This window comes from Trichechus manatus, unplaced genomic scaffold, assembly GCF_000243295.1.
Source record: "Trichechus manatus latirostris isolate Lorelei unplaced genomic scaffold, TriManLat1.0 scaffold00047, whole genome shotgun sequence".
Lineage (NCBI taxonomy): Eukaryota > Metazoa > Chordata > Mammalia > Sirenia > Trichechidae > Trichechus > Trichechus manatus.
In genome coordinates this window covers 5,735,381-5,758,317 of record NW_004443983.1, presented here as the reverse complement: position 1 = coordinate 5,758,317, position 22,937 = coordinate 5,735,381, and the positions used below count along the sequence as shown (strand labels likewise).

The 22,937-nt window shown below is 41.2% G+C and overlaps 1 protein-coding gene across 1 annotated transcript in view; it reads left to right on the top strand.

The window, feature by feature from the left end:
- Positions 1–22,937, top strand: part of LVRN (laeverin) — a 100,543-nt gene that overhangs the window by 72,641 nt on the left and 4,965 nt on the right. Inside the window, exon 19 of the mRNA XM_012555721.1 lies at positions 7,243–7,318. Within this exon, the coding sequence (XP_012411175.1) occupies positions 7,243–7,318 (76 nt within the window). The remainder of the gene's footprint in view (positions 1–7,242; positions 7,319–22,937) is intronic.

Below are 22,937 nucleotides of genomic sequence, written 5' to 3'. Positions count from 1 at the left end.
AACACATCAACAATATCCTTATTCAACCTTGGGTTTCCTATCACCAGCTTCCTTGTCCCCTTCTGCCTTCTGGCCCTTGTCACTGGACTACTGTACCTCATTAGTCCCATTTGGTTTTACGGGGCTGTCCACTCCCAGGCTGAACAGTGAACCTTGGAGATAACTTCGCCACTGAGCTAAAAGGGTGTCTGGGGGCCATACTCTCGGGGTTTCTCCAGTCTCCTTTAGGCCAGTAAATCTGGTCTTTTTGGGACTGGAATAGTTTTAAGGTGCCTAATAGTAAAAGCCTAGATTACCTGGAAGAGATTGTTGGTAGAATTATGGACATCAAAGGCAATTCTGGTGAAGGCTCAGAAGGAAGTGAGGAGAGCTATAGAGAAAATCTCTATTATCTAAGAGAATACATATGGCACTGTCAGTAGAATATTGCTAGAACTGTGGATGTTAAATGTGCTTCTGGTGAAGCTTTAAAAAGAAATGATGAACATGTGATTGGACAATGGAAGAAGGGTGGTGCTTTTTATGCAGTGGCAAAGCATTTGTCTGAATTATGTTCAAATGTTTGGTGGAAGGTAGAGCTTGTAAGTGATGAACTTGGATATCTAGCTGTGGAGATTTCTAAGCAGAATCTTAAAGGGGCCGAGTGGTTTCTCCTTGCTGCTTATAGTAAAATGTGAGAGGAAAGAGATGGACTTAAAAATGAACTGTACAAAATGAAACCAGAACTTAAGGATCTGGAAAACTCTGTTGTACAAAATAAGGACACGTGCCCTAAAACTCTCTGCAAGGACATGTCAACTCAATCTTTTGTTAAGGAGATTAAGCCTGTGACTGATGGATCTAACCAACTGCCATGGTAGAAGATCCATCAGCTTAGACTGAAGGGGACAGGAACAGGATGGAAGGGAAGAAAGCTGTCTGCCTCTTGGAATTCTACCGTCAGGAAAGAGGCCAAAGGAACTACATCTTTTGTCCTCTAAGGAAAAAAAATGACCATCCCTAGAGCGACTCAGAGATCAATAGAACTGTAGGAAGGATCACGGGAAGAAGGGTTACCTCTGTTTCAAAGGGTGGGGCCATGGTCTGCTGGGTTTCAAAGAGACAGATCTTCACCAGCTTGGTTCCAGAGTGTGGGGCTGCCTTTCATGACTGCCAGGGGGATGGGGCCACTGCCCAAAGCTGAGGGGGCAGGGCTAAAGGTACAGAAGAATGGGGCCTGCCAGGGCCAAGGGGGTGGAGCTGCCACTCAGATGGAGTAGGAGAATGGGGCCACCCAAAGCCAAGGGAGCAGAGTTGCAATCCCAGTGGATCTGGAAGGCGGAGATGAAGCCCACAGCTGAGGGGCCTCCACCCAGAATCCATAGAGCATGGCTAACACCCAGAGTTTGAAGGGTGGGGCCCTTGCCCAGATGGACTCAAGAGAACAGAGGGTTATTTTCAAGCCTTGAGAGCTAATGTAAATTGTTCTACTGGGTTTTGGACTTACTTGGTGCCTGGTATCCCTTTTTTCCGTCCAATTTCTCCAGTTTGTAATGTAAACGTCTACCTTGTGCCTGTTTCACCACTGTACTTTGGAAACAGTTAAATTGTAGTCTAGATTTCCCAAGATGGAATATGCCTAAAGTCTCACCTATATTTGGTTTAGATGATTCATAAGATGAGATTTTAGACTTAGAGTTGATCTAAGACTCTGGGGATGATGTGATGGGGTGGATGTGTTTTGCATGTGGCAAGGACATGAATTTTGGGAGGCCAAAGGGTGGAATGTTATGGATTGAACTGTGTCCCCCAAAAATATGTGTTGTAAATCCTAATCTTAGTGCCTGTAATCAAAATCTCATTTGGGAATGGATTTTCTTTGTTACGTTATTGAGGCTGGATTAGTGTAGGGTATGTTTTGAGTTAATCTCTTACAAGATATAAAAAGAGCAGATTCAGCAAGCAGAGATGGGCGAAGATAGATGCCAAGCCACACAGAGATCCAAGGACCCAGGAAACAGAAGCTGAAAGACAAGGACCTTCCCTCAGAGCCGACAGAAAAAACCTTCTTTTAGAGCTGGCACCCTGAATTCAGCCTTCTAGCCTCCTAAACTGTGAGAAAATAAATTTCTGTTTGTTAAAGACATTCACTTGCAGTATTTCTGTTATAGCAACACTAGATAACTAAGACACTTTCCTTTGTCCTTTTATTTGTTGTGTTCTTAGATTTTTATTCAACCTAGAGACACAGTATGCCATAGAGTTAAGAACAAAGAATCTAGAATTAGATCAATTTTAGGTTGAGGAGACTGCTAAATGTGGGACCTTAAACAAGATTTTTGACCCCCTAAGCTTCAGTTTTCTTAATCATAGAATGGGAATAATAATACTTCGGCCCACAAATACTTAATTAATGTTTATTCTGTAGGGTTGCTGTGAGTCGGAACTAACTCAATGGCATACAACAACAACATTATTATTAATATCTATACGTGTTTTATTGTGTGAGTCCTGATGTTAATCACCTTACTTCTCTTTCTTAGTTGTGATTTCCAATTATGACACTGATAATATCCCTCAGCAGTGTTGGAATGCCATGGCTAGAATGAAAAAGAAAATGCCTTACTGTTGGCCTTTTAAAATAATACATATATATATAAGTAATATATATATATTATATATGTATGTGTATATGCAACATATCTATATAGTTTTATATATATATATATTTGTCATTGTAGTTAGATGCCATCAAGTCGGTTCTGACTCAGCAATCCCATGTGCAATAGAATGAAACACTGCCCAGTCCTGCGCCATCCTCATAATAGTTGTTATGTTTGAGCCCATTGTTGCAGCCACTGTGTCAATCCATCTCATCAAGGATCTTCCTCTTTTTCACTGACCATCTACCAGGCATGATGTCTTTCTCCAGGGGCTGGTCCCTACTGATCACATGTCCAAAGTATATGAGTTGAAGCCTCGCCATCCTCGTTTCCAAGGAACACTCTGGCTGTATTTCTTCCAAGACAGACTTGTTTGTTCCTCTTGCAGTCCATGGTATATTCAGTATGCTTCACTAACACCATAATTCAAAGGCATCAGTTGTTCTTCGGTCTTCCTAATTCATTGTCCAGCTTTTGCATGCATATACTATTATTGAAAATATCATGGCTTGGGTCAGGTGCACCTTAGTCCTTAAGGGGACATCTTTGCTTTTTAATACTTTAAAGAGGTCTTTTGCAGCCGATTTGCCCAATGCAATACATTGTTTGATTTCCTGACTGCTGCTTCCATGGGCATTGATTGTGGGTCCAAGTAAAATGAAATCTTTGACAACTTCAATCTTTTCTCTATTTATCATGATGTTGCTTATTGGTCCAGTTATGAGGACTTTTGTTTCCTTTATGTTGAGGCATAATACATACTGAAGGTTGTAGTCTTTGATCTTCATCAGTATGCTTCAATATATGTAATAATTACAGTTTTCACAGCAACCTGTGAAATAATTACCAATTAATAACCAAGACTCAAAGGTTAAATAATTTGCCCAAAGCCAATACTCAGTGAATGAAAGAGCTTGTACCCATGCCCTCTGGCTCTGATTCCTGGCCTCTGTCCTTACTTCCTGCTAAATAATAAGGAAGTGCCAATTGTTAATTTTATGAGGTTTTAATCTTTTAGTGTGTTCCTAATTGACACCTCAAGTGTCAATATTCTTAATAGATTAATGTTATACCTATTAAACATTTTGAGATGCCTAAATTTGTTCCAAGGTTTAAAAATTGTTTTACTTAGAAAACTAATCATATGATGTGATTCATTTATCCAAATTCCAGAAATATTTTTTAAAATAAATGTAGTGGCTTTTCAGTTGCTTTTTAATGAAACATCTTTAGTAATCTATTTCTTATTCTAGAAGGTATATTTTTTTTTCTTGTGGTGAGCTTTGTCCAAAAATTTGACCTCAGCTGTGGGAGATGAAATCTGGATGAGTTTGGACAGAGGGGCTTTGCACTTCCTTCCATCAGTGCCAGCTGGGATCTTACACTTGGGCAGAGACTCCATGTTTTGTGGGTGTGGGATGAGGGACTGACTGTTAGAGGCAGCTCGCCTAAGTGCAAAAAACAATCTCATGTCCAGCTTTGGCCCTGGATAAGAAGTGATTGATGCTGTTGTTTTGAGTACATCTTCGCTTGCTTGAGAGCATTCATGGGCACGTGCCTCACAGTGACATACAGATAGGCTCATGGACGTTATTTCCATATAAAGGTCAAGCGATGGAGTTGAACACACTGCCAGGAACATTTGCTCCCCTCAACCAGGCCCAAAATTCTTCCCAAGGAGAATTCCTAATATGGAAACATATTTTGAAATATTTAATTGAGTTAAACAAATGTTGTCTGGATCTTGTCCCTCATCCTCATATGCAAGGCACTGTACTGGTTGCTGTGGGGGAGTATAGTTAACTGTTAGACCAAAGATGATTTTCTGAGTATTTATTCCAATGAGAGAACCTCTACTGACTATAGAGACATTTTTCACGTTACAGAAAAATCTGTATGTGCATGCAGCCAGAGATAGATCCTGTGGAAAAAAAAAAACATGTGAATGAGGATGAAGCAACAGGATTTTTGTGATTTTTTTATTATATGTGGTGGAAACGGTATTTGTGCTGTCATCATTCTTGTTAGATTTCTTTTGACTTTTATTAAAATTATGGGCTTCACAGCCCACAGGAAGGTCTTGGCTTTATTTGAGTATAGAATACAAGGCATAATCAGTTTCAAATTCAACTGCTACCAAAGGAATCTTACCCTCTTCTTCATGAAACCCTTGATTTCTTTTAAAAAATATTGTTATATTGCCAAGAGTCCCAAACTTGAAATCTTGTGCTCATTTTCATTTCCACTCTGTTGTATTTCATGACGAGGAAACAGACCCAAAAGGGTTAAATATGAGTACAAGCAAATATGAGAGGTTTCTGTAGTGCCCAAGCACTATAATGACCTGGCAACTGGATCAAGCTGGGTACCATGGTGCCACAGTTGTTGACTAGTGAACCCTGACTGGGGAAGGAGAGCAGATGCAGTAGTGTTAGGAAGTCCTAAATTCTGAGCATGACAAGAAGCAGGAGATAACAGTGATGGAAGTGCAACTGCTCAGGGGTACAAAGGGACCACACAGAGAATCATACTTGGCAGGGGGAGGAGAAGAGAGAAGAAATGTGAGAAAGCGGGGAGCCGAAGTGGAGCCAGAGGAAAGTACCCAAATCACTGTACCAGCTATCTTGGAATGTTGTCAGTTTTTAAAAAGGATAGCTGTATTGTTACACATTGGTTCTTGTCTTATATATTAAGTAGGATATATTTGAATACTAATGGGAATAAACTTTTTGTAATGTGTATGTTTTTCTTCCGGTGGTGCAGTGGTTAAAAGCTACGGCTGCTAGCCAAGAAGTTGGCAGTTCAAATTCACCAGCCGCTCCTTGGAAATCCTATGGGCCGTTCTGCCCTGTCCTGTAGGTTGGCTATGAGACGGTATCGACTCGAAGGCAACGGGTTTTTTTGTTTGTTTGTTCAGTAATACTGCAAAGAGACTGGCCCCTCAACAAAAGTGTCAAATCATCTGTGTCTTAAAATACGCCCTTTTGAAGTTGGCCGGAACAGGAAGGAATGAAGCATGCAAAGTACTCTTATAGGCACTTCAGCATGCATTATGTCATTTAATCTCCAGAATAATGCTTTAAAGTATATGTTATTCCCCATTTTTACCAGTTAGCAACTTGCCCGAGGTCATGCAGCTTGTGAGGTGGGATTCAAACCCAGCCCTGCCTCTTAGCGGTAACTTTTCTCCAGCATCTGGTAGAAAATCACACATCTAGCCCTCTAGGAAAAGAGGCCTGGTGGTACAATGGTTAAGCGCTCAGCTGCCAACCAAAAGATTGGCAATTCGAACCTACCCATCCAGCTACTCAGTGGGAGAAAGACCTGGCAATCTGCTCCTGTAAAGAGTACAGCCAAGAAAACAATCTGAGGCAGTTCTATTCTGTCACATGAGGTCACTATGAGTTGAAAATTGACTTGATGACACCTAACAACAACAGCACCTTAGGTAGGTTTCCTCTGTTTTTCACTTTTTTTTTTTAAGTTAAAACTTTCAAGGTTACAATCTTTGCCAAATTTCTTGAATCATCTCACAGGCCTTTTCTACCTGGTTGATTAAAATGGAGAACTGAGAACTATTTCCTCTTTCCCTTAGAAATTTTGCTTTGCCTGAGTTATATGCAGACTATTTCTTTCTCTCCACTTGGCTCAGGTAGGCAGAGCTTATGTTACAACTGGGAACTTAAAAAGAACAAAAATCACTATTTTCTTTCACCTTTTTTGCATATTATACCAAAGTAACTCTTACAATTTTAATTTCGGGTATATATTTTTGAAGTAGATCAATTGTGTTTATTAACCCCAATGGCAGGTCACCTATTTCCTTGTGTTCATTATATTAATCCTATTTTAATTTTTCTTTCTTATTTAATGCATCCAAAAGTCCTTTATTTGCTTTTTTAACTACAGCAACGCTTTGGACAGGTATGTATTTGCTGTTTTTCCATGGAACAATTCATGGCTGTTTTTTTTAGATGATTCTCATTGGATATTCAGGAACATCAAAGTAAAGGGGAAGTTTTTATTACCATGCCTGTTTGAGGGAGTGCAAAAACAGCCATGGTACTTAGCCTTCAGTGATCACTTACCTTTTGAGGGTTTCATAAGATAGGGACCCTCTCTCCAAAAAGCATCCACAAATACAAAATTTTAAATAGGCTTTCAGGGTGTTTTAGTCAGAGAGTCTGAAACTGGTCCTGTATTAACTACTATTCTTTAAGGGGCATAAATTGCATATTTATTTACTCCCTTATACATTTTCTTAATTTGAAACCTGTGGCATGCATTCTAACCACCTCTCTTAAAAGGATAAGAACATTTGTTTCTTAGAAGAGTTTTTATATTTAAATAAAACTGTTAAAATTACATATTACACAAATAATTATTTAACTATACATACTTCTTTAGTGTTAATAGAATTTGCTATGTAATAGATTTTCTGTTAAAAGATGCAGCTAAACTAGTTCATACATGTTTTTGCTTAGATTTGCGAAATAGGAATTAATGAAGACTGTGTACTTAGCATTTATCTGCTGTATAAAATACAGCTTTATCTTGCAAACCACTTTCCATTCCTGATTAGCATCTTGTTGCTTTGTAGGTATGGAACACAATCATTGGTTACTTTAATGTATATTATAGGGAGAACCATAAGTACAGATTTGCAGATCATGGAGGTAAGTATTTTAAATATTGTAAAATATAATGATAACTTGGAAACCACTTTTTATATAATTTGGAGTTGCTAAAATTAAAAATAATATGCTTATCTGAATTGTTACATTCTGTGTTCCCAGGGATGCTATTATCACTGTGAATGAAGTGTTGTTGTTGTTGTTTTAATCATATCCTGCTCCTCAAATAGAGACTGTTCTCATTCATGGAGGGTTGGACTTTCTCACCTGAATTACTGCAGTAGACTCTGGTCCCAGCTCCCTGCCCCAGGCTGGTCTTCCCTCCATCCCATCCTTTACATTGCTGCCAGTCATTGCCCTCCTCCAAGATTGTCCACAGCTCTTCATAATTTCCAGAAGAAATTTTAAAATCTTTTCATTAGCACATGAGACCCTTCATGATCTGGCCCCTGCCTTACTCTCTAGCTTCATTTTTGCCCACCCCCACCACTGAGTGTCAGAGAGCAAGAATGACAGGCAAATGCCCCCCAGGCACCCTCCCTCTAGCTGTATTGAGCCACTTACAGATTTTCTTTGTATCGTGTTGTTTCACACCTTTGATTTTAGAATGTTCTGTTATCCATAATAGCCACAGAATGGAATCAAACATACCAAAGATCATGAAGATGTCACAGGATGGGGCTATGTTTCATTCTGTTATATAACAACAACAGATTTCAGAAATGCTTTATCTTCTGTCTTGGGCATTCTCCTAGTCCATGACCTTGGCTGATCATTCCTAATCATCCTTTTAGATCCTGCTCCAGCCACCTATTCTAAGAACATTTTCATGAGCTGATTTACACATCCCCCTCCTCTGTGCTTGCAAATCATCCTGTGAATATTTTTATCACAGCACTTACCACATTATACTACAGTTGTATAAATATGTCTACCCCATGGGGTTACAATGAGCTCCTTGAGTACTGACACCATATCTTAATTATATCTGTATTCTCGAGCCTAATATTGGGGCTTGCCATTTCTTGGCTCTGCTTTTCTTTGGGCTGAACTTCTTCTTAGGTGGGCTTTCTCCACATGGTAGCAAGTGTAGCTCTACGCTTACACGATCCTTAGCGCCCTCATCACCCAGCATCAAGTTTCAGTCCTGAAAAAAATCCCACTTGGGTCACATGCACCAATCACTATCTGGGTGTGTGTATGTGTATATGTGTGTGTGGGGAGGTGTGTCTATGTGAAATACTCTGATTGGCCTAGCCTGCGTCATGTGCCTACACCTGGAGCCAGTCCCACCCAAACCACAGGCACTGGGAGGGAAGAGGCATAGTTCTGGAAAGAAAAGGGTGATTCTGTAACCAGAAATTAAACTTAGGGAACAAAAGCAAATGTCTCCAAAAAAGTGCCATACACACATGGCATTAAACAAGAGTAAAATATAAATATAGCCTCTACACACCCAGTAAAACCCAAAAACAAAACCCACCACCACTGAGTTGATTCTGACTCATTGTGACCCTATAGGACAGAGTAGAACTGCCCCATAGGGTTTCCAAGGCCTTCTAGAAGCAGACAGCTACATCTTTCTCCTGCAGAGCAGTTGGTGGGTTTGAACTGCTGACCTTTCAATTAGCATCTGAGCGCTTAACCACTGTGCCACCAGGGCTCCTTTACGCACCCAGTAGCATAGCTAAAATTGGGTTTACAATACCAAACATTGGCAAACATGTTGAGCAACTAGAACTTGCCTACCCTGTTAGTGGGAATGCAACATGGTACAACCGCTTTGGAAAACTTGCAGTTTTGATAAATGTTAATCAGGCACTTATGGCTTAACAATTCCCCTTTTAGGTTTTTACCCAGGAGCAATGAAAACCTATGTCCACACACAGACTTGTACATGAGTTCATAGCGGCTTTATACACAGTAGCCAAAAACTGGCAACCATCCAAATGCCCATCAATAGGTGAATGGATAATGAAAATGTAATATATCCATACAATGGAATAGTACCCACCAGTAAAAAAGAACAACTTCATGTAGCATCATGGAGGAATCTCAATATGAACATCCTGAGTAAAAGGAACCAGATACAAAAGAGAACATATCGTATCATTCCATTTATATAAAATTCCAATAAATGCAAGCCAATCTATAGCAACAAAAGGCAGATTAGTGGTTGCCTGTGACAGGAAGGGATGGACTGCAAAAGAACACAAGGAGCCTTTTGCAGGCAGTGGAAATGTACTGTATCTTGATTGTGGCCGTGGTTTCTCAGGTATATTATACATCAGTAAAAACTCATTGACTTGTACACTTTAAGTGGATACAGTTTATTGTACGTAACTCATATCTCAATAAAATTGATAAAAATACAAAATATTAGTACCAACTAAACACCAGAGTCTGAAACTATATTATTAAGAATAGCAAAAGCCAAAACCAAACTCATTGCTGTTGATTTGGACTCACAGCAACCCTATAGGACAGAGTAGAACTGCCCCTTAGGGTCTCCAAGGCTGTAATCTTTACAGAAGGAAACTGCCCTCGGAGTAGCTAGTGGGTGTGAACCACCAGCCTTTGGGTTAGCAGCTGAGCTCTTAACCACCGTGCCACCAGTGTTCCTTAACAATAGAAAGGGCCTATGTAACAAATAAAGGAAAATTAAGACCCCACCCTCACCAGCAAATAAACTAATATAAGTGTAGGTCATAAAGGCCTGAAATTTGATTCTAAGGGAAAAAAAAAAAAGAAGCAGTCAGTAATGTAGCTGTTATTATTAGGAAGAAACGCGAATTCCGAAGGGAATTATCTTGTTTAAGTTTTGGCCCGCTTGAGGCTTAGCTGTCAGGATGAGATTTATCAGGGATTCCCTGGATGAGAGAGAAGGGCACACCCAGAACATGCTGGACAGAAAGCTGGACTCAGGACTGAGTTTGTTATCATATATTCCAAAGTGTGTCAGTTCATCTTTGCCTCTACAGAACCCAGTCAAGTTTTATTGTTGTTGTTGTTTAATAAATGGATAGATTAAGTTTGAGTAAATTTAGCATTGATCAAAGTTCCAAAATTCACTAATAGTAAAAAAAAAAAAAAAAAAAAAATGCAAAAAAGGATTTACAGTAGTTAAATTATTGCAATTTTAAAAACAAATTAGCTACTATAAATATCCTTGTCAAAAACTATTAATGCCCAATAATCCTACTATAATGTGTCAGCTCACATTATAATATCTAAAATGATTAATAAAAAGGAAGTCAGATGAGTCCCTTTTCCCTCCCCACTTGCACAGTTTCCATACTCTTTCCTCATCTCTGGTCTTTACACTCCACTGTGCTGGAAGCCTGGCCTCACTCATACCTTCAAACACAAAGGAAGCCCCACTTAGAATCCCACAGGCCCTCACTTCCCTCCCACGCACTACGGGAGCCAGATTGTGGGCACATAGCTAATGGTACAGTGCTGTGAGCTCGCAGCTCTCGTTGCCTGGCAGCTGTGGGCAGGGAAGGAGAAGAGTGGGAGATTTGTTCCTGGTTACTTAACCTACTTTCACCCTACCAGTTGCTGTTGAGCTGACATCGACTCATGGCGACCCCAAGTGTGTCAGAATAGAACTGTGTTCCATAGGATTTTCAATGGCTGGTTTTTCAGAACTGGGTGGACTCGAGTCTCCAACCTTTTGGTTAGCAGCCAAGCTTGTTAACCATTTAAACCACCCAGGGGCTCCTACTTCTTCACCCTAGAACCACACCTTTCTTTTGCATTGTAATTAGGTTTGATAGTCCTATTACTACTCAATTTCAAATGCGAAGCCAAAAAACCAAACCAGTTGCTGAGTCCTGAGTAGACTCACAGCGACCCTATAAGCCAGATTACAACTGCCTCATAGGGTTTCCAAGGAGCAGCTGGTGGAGTCAAACCGCTGACTTTTTGGTTAGCAGCCAAGCTCTTAATAACTGTGTCATCAGGGCTCCATTTCAAACGCATCAGGGTTTAACTGAGCTTTTCTGAGTGTCACCAAGAGTCAGAATTGATTCAGGGGCAACTAACAATAACAACAATGTATACATTATCATCTTACGGTGTTCTGAGTTCAAATTCACAGATGCAGAAATAGACTTTTGGAATATAACTTATTAGTTGAGGTCTGGCTTATATGTAATATTGAGACAAATTTCCCGTAACTGAATGTTTGACCAGACCTGATGAGGGGCTTTAGCCTATAGATGAATCTACTTGCTAAATATTCTTAAATAAAGGATAACATTTGTAAAGACATAAATGTTATGTACCAGTTTTGAGCACTGGAAGTTGCAAAGTTCCTTTTGAGATAAGAAAAGTTCTCATAGTATTTCTGTCCACAAATCTTGTATAATATCCACTATGCATTCAGTAAATATGTGTTTAACACCTATTATGTGCTTTGGGAATACAGCAGTGAATAAGAGAAATGAAGTTCCTGCTTCATGGCGCTTCCAGTCTACATCTAATTCTTAGGAGGGGAGGGTGTGGTCTTCATCACAGTGAGCATCTCAGTCTCCCCAGGGACACACAATCTAGGGATATACATTTCTATTCATTCCAACTGTAAAATAATTTCTGAGAATTGAAACAAAGTTAAAAACAATACTAGAAATTTATTATTCATTCAATGATTCTCAGATCAGGGAACACACAGCCTAAACCTCCTGTTCCAAAAAAATGTGGCTGCATTGGGGTTCATATAGTCAGAGGGAAACAGAGTCCCAGAGACACCAGAGTGGTTTTAGCCGATTTTTCAGAGGTTTGTTAAAATGTTCTTCAAAATCCTTTCTTCTCTGAAATGTTAGTTTGCTCAAGAAGACAAATGTTGCAGTTTTAGGGGTGGAGGGGAATCCATTCCTGCTGAGTGGAGGCAGATAACCAGGTGTCTGCCTGTCTGGAATGCAGGAGTTAAAGAGCAGGAACTGTTGATTATACATAAATCTACAGAAACAAGCTAATTACTATTTCTAAAAATAAGGTTTCTTTTCATCTTAAACATTTGCTCTGTGAAACCTGGTAGTAGCCATGTTCTTCGTCATGGCATAAGGAACTCCATGTTGGTTTTGGCTTCCACAGCCACATTTTCCCTCTTTTGATCAAACCACCACTAGGAAGCACTGATCACTTATAGATGGAATAACCTTTCTTCTGCAAAGAATTTACTTCTTGTTGATCACTCCATCGTTTACCTTATCTCATTGTCATTTTGTTTCTTGTTTATTTTCTTCACCTTGCCATGCTATTAGTCCTCCTCTTCTGGGTGAGTCATTTTGGTGTTTTCTTACTGGAAGGTTTAGGCCAAATTTGAGAAACTCCTTAGCCAACCTTAAAAACATTAGCTAATACCTGTCTATCAAAGGGCAAAGAGTTACACACTATTTCCTTGCTGAAAAGTACAAGTGATTAACACCAGTTTATCTGCAGGGTGAGTAGGTTTAGGTGCACAACACTCCATAGAAATTCAATAGTTGATTAGCAAAAAACAATAGTTTATAGTTACAAAAGATAGATACAAAGAAGAATAGAAAGAATCCAAGGAAAGTTAATATTTTCTTCTACCATTCACCCAAAGAACTAAAGCAATTATTTAAAACATCAAAGAGGGAACAGAATTATTGAGATTTGATAATGTACATTGCATATGGGAAGCATAGTGAGTGATATTATCAGTTTTATCAGGACTATAAACACAACAGTCAGCTTTAACAATGGCACAGGTACCTCCCTGAGCAGCCGTGATGATGTCAAGAGCCATTTGGTTTTGGAGAACTACTCTTCTCATCATAGTCATTTCAGTATCTATTTCTTGGAGCCCATGTGTGATGGTTAAGATAGTATGTCAGCTTGGCTAGGTCATGATTCTCAGTGTTTTGGCACTTGTATAACGTTGTGATCACTTCCGTGTTGAAACATGACATGTGATCACACCCATGATGGAATCTGCTGAGTGGTACCGGCAGGGGCAGGCCCTCTGGCAGCTCACTGCCCCCTTAGCCTTCATCTCTCTGCCCTCTGTTGGCTACTTCCTTCCTGCTCACCTTGCCAAGGTTTTTGGCTTGTTCTGGATCCAGCAGCTGCCTCTTGTGTCACCTCCGGTTCTTGGGACTTGAGCTGGCAGCTTACCTGTTGATCTTGGAATTCGTCGACCTTCGCAGCTTGTGAGTGGGAGCCCTGCTCTCCGGTATGCCAATCTTGGGTTCACCAGCTTCTGTGGCTGTGTGAATTGGGAGAGGCCTCTACCCTGACCCACTGACTTGGGATGTTCTATGCCTCTACAATCGCGTGAGCTGTTTCCTTGATATAAATCTCTCTCTGTATATATTTATGTCCTTTACTGGTTTTGCTTCTCTAGAGAACCCAGCCTAAGACATTTGATACCAAGAATGGTTCTAGAGAAACAAAATAGTAAGGATGAGTTTTCTAAATTGGTTCTCAAGTCTGGTTAGTCTTAAAGATGTTGATGACTCTGCTTCCAGTAGTAAAGAGGACACTGCTAATCCATGGTGTGAGGTGGCAATTCAAATATGCAAAATATCACTGCCAGTAGATCAGGTATTGGTGAAAGGTGAGGCTCTGAGTGATTGCACATATGATACCTTTCTACAATTTTGTCATAATGAGAAGTATAAGGAAGCTGGCTGGTTGGTCCTACTTTCGCTGGACAAACTGGTGAAAGAAAGAGATGTACTCAGGGATTCAGAGTCAAAGCTCACGTGTCACATAAATGACCTCATAGTTTCCACTTGTGCTTTGAAAGAAAGCCTTATTTCTTGTAGTAACAGAGGTGATATTGCCAAAAACCAAACCCAGACTCTTATTGTAAGAGTGACTGAATTACAATGTCAGCTCAATTGCCAACCTTGAGAGGCATCTGAAGTTAAAGTGAGGGCGTTGACTGGGAAGATATGAGATCCTGAAACTTGGGATGGAGACATGTGGCAAATAATCAGGAGGCTGGAGACACTGAGTCTCTAAATTCCATTGAATCACTCCTGCCAACAGAACCACTCCCATCTGAAGAGATTACTTCATGTTTGTCAGCTACACCATCCTGCCCCCAAAAAACCATTAGCCCTCCACTCCCATCTAATGAGATTAGCCCTAGCCCAGCTGCCTCTAAAGAGCCCTTGCCCGAGTCATTGCCTAGAGGATCGCCTGAGACAGATGCTTTACAAGACAGTGCTGAATGTTCTCAAAACAATTCTACAGTACTGATTCTGGCTTCTAGACCTATAATTAGACTTAAGTCCCAGTGATCTCCAAAAGGTGAAGTACAAAGTGTGACCCAGGAGGAGGTACACTACACTCCAAAAGAACTACTTGACTTTTCTAATATATACAAACAGAAACTTGGGAAATATGTGTGGGAATGGCTACTAAGGGTGTGGGATAATGGTGCAAGGAACATAAAGATGGATCAGTCTGAGTTTATTGATATGGATCCACTAAGCACAGATTGTTCATTCAGTGTTTCAGCTCAAGAAGTTAGGAAAGGATCTAATAGTTTGGTTGAGTTGCTGAAGCATGGATTAAGAGGTGGTCTGCACTAAATCGAGTTGAAGTACCAGACCTCTCTTGGTATACTGTGGAAGAAGGTATGTAAAGGCTTAGGGAAATTGGCATGCTAGAGTGGATTTATCAGGTTAAACCCACAGACCCACACATGGAATTCCCAGAGGACACACCTTTTACCACAACTCTGAGGAATAAATTTGTGAAGGGAGCTCCAGCATCCTTTAAGACGGCTGTGATTGCTATTTTATGTAAATCAGATTTGAAAGTAGGAAAGGCCCTAAATGAATTAAGACACCTAACTACAATGGCCCCACGGTAGTAGAGGCCAAGTGGTGGCACTCAATCAACAAAGACAAGGTGGGCATGGTTACAGTAATGGACAGTGGAGTCAAGGCAGTAATCAGAATAGTCTGACTTATATGGATTTATGGCGTTGGTTGCTTAGTCATGGTGTCCTTAGGAGTGAAACAGATGGGAAATCTACTAAATATTTACTTGATCTATACAAACAGATGAATTCTAGGTCAGGTGAACGACAGTCTAACTCAAATCACCAGAATAGAGAGTCATAATGCCTTGATCAATTCCCAGACTTGAGTGAGTTTAAAGACCCACAACCCCTTGAATGAAGGGGAGGCCAGGTCTCCTTGAGGAAGGACTCCAATACACTGCCAAAAGTTTATACTGTTAATCTCTCTCCCAGCCTTCCCCAAAGGGATCTACGGCCTTTTATGAGAGTGACTGTTCATTGGGGAAAAGGAAATAATCAGACTTTTGAGGGATTACTGGATACGGGCTCTGAACTGACACTAATTCCAGGACACCCAAAACATCACTGTGGCCCACCAGTCAGAGTGGGGACATATGGAGATCAGGTTATTAATGGAGTCTTGGCTCATGTCCATCTCACAGTAGGTCCAGTGGGTCCCCGAACCCATCCTGTAGTGATTTCCCCAGTTCCAAAATGCATAATTGGAATAGATATACTCAGCAACTGGCAGAACCCCCATATTGGATCCCTGACAAATGTACTAAGGGCTATTATGGTAGGAAAAGCCAAGTGGAAGCCACTAGAACTGCCTCTACCTGGGAAAATAGTAAACCAAAAGCAATACCACATTCCTGGAGGGATTGCAGAGATGACTGCCACCATCAAGGACTTGAAGTATGCAGGGGTGGTGATTCCCACCACATCCCAATTCAACTCACCTATCTGGCCTGTGCAAAAAATAGACGGATCTTGGAGAATGACAGTAGATTATCAAAAACTTAACCAAGTGGTGACTCTGATTGCAGCTGCTGTTCCAGATGTAGTTTCATTCCTTGAGCAAATTAATACATATTCTGGCACTTGGTATGCAGCTATTGATCTGGCTAATGCCTTTTTCTCCATACCTATTTCAAAGGACCACCAGAAGGAGTTTGCCTTCAGCTGGCAAGGCCGGCAATACGCCTTCACTTGCCTACCTCAGGGCTACATCAACTCTCCAGCTCTATGTCATAATTTAGCCTGCAGGGAACTTGATCACCTTTCCCTTCCACAAGATGTCACACTGGTCCATTACATCGATGCCATTATACTGATTGGACCTAGTAAGGAAGAAGTGTCAATGACTCTAGACTTATTGATAAAACATTTGCATGCTAGAGGGTGGGAAATTAATCCCACAAAAATTCAGGCACTTCCACTTCAGTGAAATTTCTAGGGGTCCAGTGGTGTGGGGCATGTTGAGATATTCCTTCTAAAGTGAAAGATAAGTTATTGCATCTGGCTGCACCCACAACTAAAAAGGAGGCACAGCACCTAGTGGGCCTCTTTGGATTTTAGAGGCAACATATTCCTCATTTGGGTGTGCTACTCTGGCATATTTATCAAGCGACTCAAAAAGCTGCTAGTTTTGAGAGGGGCCCAGAACAAGAGAAGGCTCTACAACAGGTTCAGGCTGCTGTGCAAGCTGCTCTGCCACTTGGGCCATAGGATCCAGCTGATCCAGTGGTGCTCGAAGTTTCCATGGCAGATAGAGACGCTATTTGGAGTCTTTGGCTGGCCCCTATTGGTGAATCACAGTGCAGGGCCTTAGGATTTTGGAGCAAAGCCCTGCCATCCTCTGCAGGTAACTACTCTCCTTTTGTGAAACAGCTTTCGGCTTGTTACTGGGCCTTAGTAGAGACTGAATTCTTAACCATGGGATACCAAGTCACCATGTGGCCTGAGCTGCGCATCATTAACTGGGTGTTGTTTGACCTACAGAGTTATAAAGCTGGACATGCACAGCAGCACTCCATTATTAAATGGAAGTGGGATATACAAAATCAGGCCTGAGCAGGACAAGGAGGCACAAGTAAGCTGCATAAGGAAGTGGCCCAAATGCCTATGGTCTCCACTCTTGTCACATTACCTTCCATCTCCCAGTCTGTATCTATGGCCTCATGGGGAGTTCCTTATGACCAGTTGACTGAAGAAGAGAAAACTCGTGCCTGGTTTACAGATGGTTCTGCACGATATGCAGGCACCACTCGAAAGTGGACAGCAGCAGCACTACAGCCCCTTTCTGGGACCCCCTGAAGGACAGTGGTGAAGGGAAATCCTCCCAATGTGCAGAACTTCGAGCAGTGCACCTGGTTGTTCACTTCGCTTGGAACGAGAAATGGCCAGATGTGCAATTGTATACTGATTTCATGGGCTGTGGCCAATGGTTTGGCTGGAAGGTCATGGATTTGGAAGGAACATGATTGGAAAATTGGAGACAAGGATGTATGGGGAAGAGGTATGTGGATAGACCTCTTTGAATGAGCCAAAGAAGTGAAGATATTTGTGTCTCGTGTGAATGCTTACCGAAGGGTAACCTCAGCAGAGGAGGATTTTAACAATCAAGTGGATAGGATGATGCGTTCCATGGAAACCACTCATGCTCTTTCCCCAGCTACTCCTGTCATTGCTCAATGGGCTCATGAACAAAGTGGCCATGGTGGCAGGGATGGAGATTATGCATGGGCTCAGCTACGTGGACTTCTGCTCACCAAGGCTGACTTGGCTACAGCCACTGCTGAGTGCCCGCCCAATCTGCCAGCAGCAGAGACCAACACTGAGTCCCTCATATGGCACTATCCCTCAACGTGATCAGCCAGCAACCTGGTGGCAAGTTGATTACACTGGACCACTTCCATCATGAAAAGGGCAGCATTTTGTCCTTACTGGAATAGACACTTACTCTGGATATGCATTTGCCTTCACTGCACACTATACGTCTGCCAAAACTACCATCTGTGGACTTACAGAATGCCTTATCCACCGTCATGTTTCCCACACAGCATTGCCTCTGATGAAGGGACTCACTTCACAGCAAATGAAGTGCAGCAGTGGGCCCATGCTCAGGGAATCACTGGTCTTACCATGTTCCCCATCATCCTGAAGAATCTGGCTTGACAAAACAATGGAATGGCCTCCTAAAGACACAATTATGGTGCCACCTAGGTGGCAATACCTTGCAGGGCTGGGGTAATGTTCTCCAGGAGGCTGCATATGATCTAAACCAGCTGTTTCTCCCATAGAATCAAGGGGTGGAAATGGGGGTGGCACCACTCACTATTACCCCTAGTGACCTACTCACAGGATTTTTGCTTCCCATCCCCACGACCTTATGCTCTGCAGTTCTATAGGTCTTAGTTCCAAAGGGAGGAATGCTCCCACCTGGAGACACATCACTGATTCCATTGAACTGGGAGCTAAGAATGCCACCTGGCCACTTTGGGCTCCTTATGCCTCTGGCTTAACAGTCAAAGAAGGGAGTAACCATACTGGCTGATGTGATTGATCCTGATTACCAAGAGGAAGTCAGATTGATATTACATAATCGAGGTAAAGAAAAGTATGTCTGGAATGCAGGAAATCCCTTAGGGCGTCTCTTAGTACTACCATATCCTGTGATTAAAGTCAATGGAAAACTACAGCAACTCAATTCTGACATGACTAATGGCCTATACCCTTCAGGAATGAAGGTTTGGGTCACCCCGCCAGGCAAAGAACCACAAACAGGTGAGGTGCCTACTGAGTGCAAAGGGAATACAGAATAGGTGGTGGAAGAAGGTAGTTCTAAATACCAGTTATGGCCACATGACCAGTTGCAGAAATCAGGACTATAATTGTCATTTTCTGCTTTGTATGTGTGCATCAGATATTTTTGTTTTCTTCACTTATAAAATATAGATGTAAACAGGGCTGTGTGTTTTTGGTTGTACATGTGTTAGTTGTATCATGTTAGATGCAAGTATGACTTTGTGATGGTCTTTATTCAGAGATGTGTACAGGTGCCAAGTTGACAAGAGGTGGACTATGATGGTTAAGATTGTATGTCAACTTGGCTAGGTCATGATTCTCAGTGTTTTAGCACTTGTATAATGTGATCACTTCCCTGTTGAAATTTGATATGTGATCACCCCCATGATGGAATCTGCTGAGTGGTACCAGTGGTGGCGGGGCCTGTGGCAGCTGACTGCCCCCTCCACCTTCATCTCTCTGCTCTCCACCAGCTACTTCCTTTCTGCTTGCTTTGCCAAAGTTTTTGGCTTGTTCCAGATCCAGCAACTGCCTCTTGTCGTCTCACCTCCGGTTCTTGGGACTTGAGCAAGCAGCTTACCTGTTGATCTTGGGATTCGTCAACCTTCACAGCCTGAGAGCAAGAGTCCTGCTCCCAGCCCTGCTGATCTTGGGTTCGCCAGCCCCTGCACCTATGTGAATCAGGAGAAACTTTGTGGTCTTGCCTGTCGATCTTGGAATTAGTCGACCTTCACAGACTGTGAACGGGAGCCCTGTTCTCCAGCCTGCTGATGTTGGGTTCACCAGCTTCTGCGGCTGTATGAATTGGGAGAGGCCTCTACCCTGACCCATGGACTTGGGACGTTCTAGCCTCTACAATCATGTGAGCTGTTTCCTTGATATAAATCTCTAGATATATTTATAGGAAGTACGCTTTACTGGTTTTGCTTCTCTAGAGAACCCAGCCTAAGACACCATGGGTGGAATTATTTAAAATATTCTGAATATATTTAGTCAGAACTTTGACACGGGCTGTAACATCTTCTACCCCTACTTGAGGTACAAAATTAGAAGCTAAAAGATTATACCATTGAAATATAGATCTAGACTAATGAGCTCTTAAAAGAGGGACATCAGCTGGAAGAGGTACCATATATATGTATTTTTTTGCAAATAACATGCCTACGTAAACAATACGTGCACACACAAAAAATGCAGAAATGATGAATTATGTAAAAAAAGTTCTAGCATAGCACGCCCATGCATATACCGTGCATGTCTTGTGACATTTTCAGAAGTGAATTTCAGCTTCATTGACCTCCATTCAGTAGTCTGAAAATGCTACTTTTGATCATAATAAAGGTATAAGCCATGATCAAGAAGTGATGGATCAAGTTTGGTAGTACCCAAGTAATTGGAAAATAAACAATTGAAACTGTGCATTTGTTTCTATTAATCTAAGTTGATAGTTATATCCCTGTTGCTTTTGAGTCATCAGTCGGAATCTTGAACCTACTGAAGCCTGTCCATAAATCATGTGCTATCAATTGGAAGCATAAACAAAGTGAAGCCTGTACTGACATAAATGGCATCGAGTAGCTATCAATAGGAATCTCGATTCAGTCATCATTGACATAATTATCACAGCCATCTTCCAACTCTGGCTTTAAACTGGAGGAGTAAATAAAGCAAAACTGATACATGCTTGCTCCTGAATCAACAATTCATTATGAAAACCTTACCAGATCATCTTAAGTGAAACCATTAAGCCATATTAGGTCTGCTTATTTCATAGTCTAATTATGTCTCATTAGCACCAGTGGCTTTGCTCAATGATCATAAGTCACCTTAGTCATATACTTGCTAGCATATAAAAAGATTCTTGCTACTTGTACACATCACATTTGAATTTTATGATCTCTCTGCTAGAACTGGGGCCCTGGTGGTGGAGTGGTTAAGCATTTGGCTGCTAACCAAAAGGTTGGCAGTTTGAATCCACCTTGAAAAGCCTATGGAGCAGTTCTACTCTGTCCTATAGGGTCACTATGAGTCGGAATTGATTCGACAGCAACAGGTTTACTAGAACCAGCCAGTTATCGATTATATTGGGCACATTTTTTCAGTTTATAAATCTAAATCTTAGAAATCTTTAGGATCATGGCAGGAATTAAATGCAAGTCCTACACCACCAACTTCAAACTGAAAGTCACTGTGAGGGTGGAAGAAACAAACAACAGAGCAGTAACAAGAGAGTTCAAGGCTAGAGAGTCACCCATTCACAAATGGAGAAAGGAAAAAAAGGAGCTGGAGAAAATGTGCATGCCATGGGCCCAAAGTGAAATGACCTGAGTTGGAGAATGACTTGAAAGAGTGGATTATTTCTCGAAGGGAAAGAAGCAAGCTGTCTCTACTGTTGTAATTCAGATCAGAGAGAAGCTTCTGGCAAATGAAAGAGGTATCCCAGATTTCAAGGTGGGTTTCACCTGGATTTCTAAATTCATGAAAAGGGATGGCTTTTCTGTGAGAATGAGAACCACTGTAGGCCAGCAACTTTCAGATGACAGGGAGCAAAAGATGGTCAATTTCCGTGAATTTGTCATCAAAAAAAAATCTCTGAACTCAGTATCTCTGCAATGGATGTAATTAATACGGACGAGGTTCCGATGTCTTTTGACATTCCAGCCATCAGGACTGTAGCTGCTTCAGGTACAAAAACTGTAGCAATTACAACCAGTGGGCACAAGAGGGCTTGCTTCACTGTAGTCCTTGGTTGCACTATGAGTGGGGTGAAATTAAAGCCGATGGTAATTTTCCAGAGAGTTACCATGCCCCACATAAAACTGCCACCGGTGTGGTTGTTCATTGTAATAAGGAGGGATGGATGGACTGTGATGTTATGAAACTATGGGTAGATAAATGTTACAAGCCAGGCAAGGGGCAGGGGGTTCTTTTTGAAGAAGTCTTTGCTAATTTTCAATGCCATGGCTGCTCACAAAGAAAAAAAATGTTCAAAATTATATTAACTCAACTGATGCCCATATAGCAGTCATGCCTGGTGGTCTTACTGCAAGCTGAAGCCGCTAGATATAGCAGTCAACCACTTATTCAAGACTTTCGTGAGAAGAGAGAGGAATGAATGGATGCAGTCTAGGATTCATGAGTTCACACCATCAGGATGACTGAAGCAGGTGATGTTTACAGAAGTCTGCAAGTGGGTGCCTTCTGCTTGGGGGAAGATAACCCCAGAAACCATCCACAATGGTTTCAGAAAGGCTGGGATTGAGTAACAGCAGAATATTGATGGCGAAGATAAAGAGGCCGAAGGCAGTCATGTTAATGACATCAGTTCAGAAGTCATGGAAGAGCGTCTACAGGCAGTTCTGGGATATTTCAATGATGATAGTGACAAGGGATCAGACTTTGAAGGGTTCCAGGAATCAGATGGTGATGATGATGATGGTAATGAATGAATAAACTAAAATGCCCTATTTTAAGATGAAAACACAATTTCTTATGGTGACTTTTATTTGTTGATTTCAAAGATACTGATTATCAATTATGTTTCAGTTTAAGACTGATGAAAGCAGTAAAATATAAACAGTATCTTATTCTTGCAGTTTTAGTCCTGGGATCATTTCTTACTTACTAATTTCTAGCTCTTCATGCATTCATACTCTTTGTTTTCAACATGGCTTCCCATTTCCATCATGAGCCCATTCAGTTCACCATTGGTTGCATTAGTTTAAGAGAATATCCACCTTAAATGAAGTTTCCATAAATCAGTTTTATCCCAGAAACATTAAATTCACTGGACAGAAAAAAAAAAAAAGAAATTGAAGTCAGCAACATGTAAAAAAACACTGGTATAGCACACTTATGAAAATAATGTGCAGAAGGTATATGGTTTCCAAAAAACTTATAACGTGCATGTTATTTGTGTAAAAATATGGTAAGTTAGTTAATATTTGGTCTGAGTCCAGCTCAATCCTATAGTACATGTGTTAATCCATCCAGATGTGAGCCAACGCCAAAGATTACAGTCACATAATAAGATGTGCCGTTTGGGCTAGTCAAATAGTAAGAATCAGG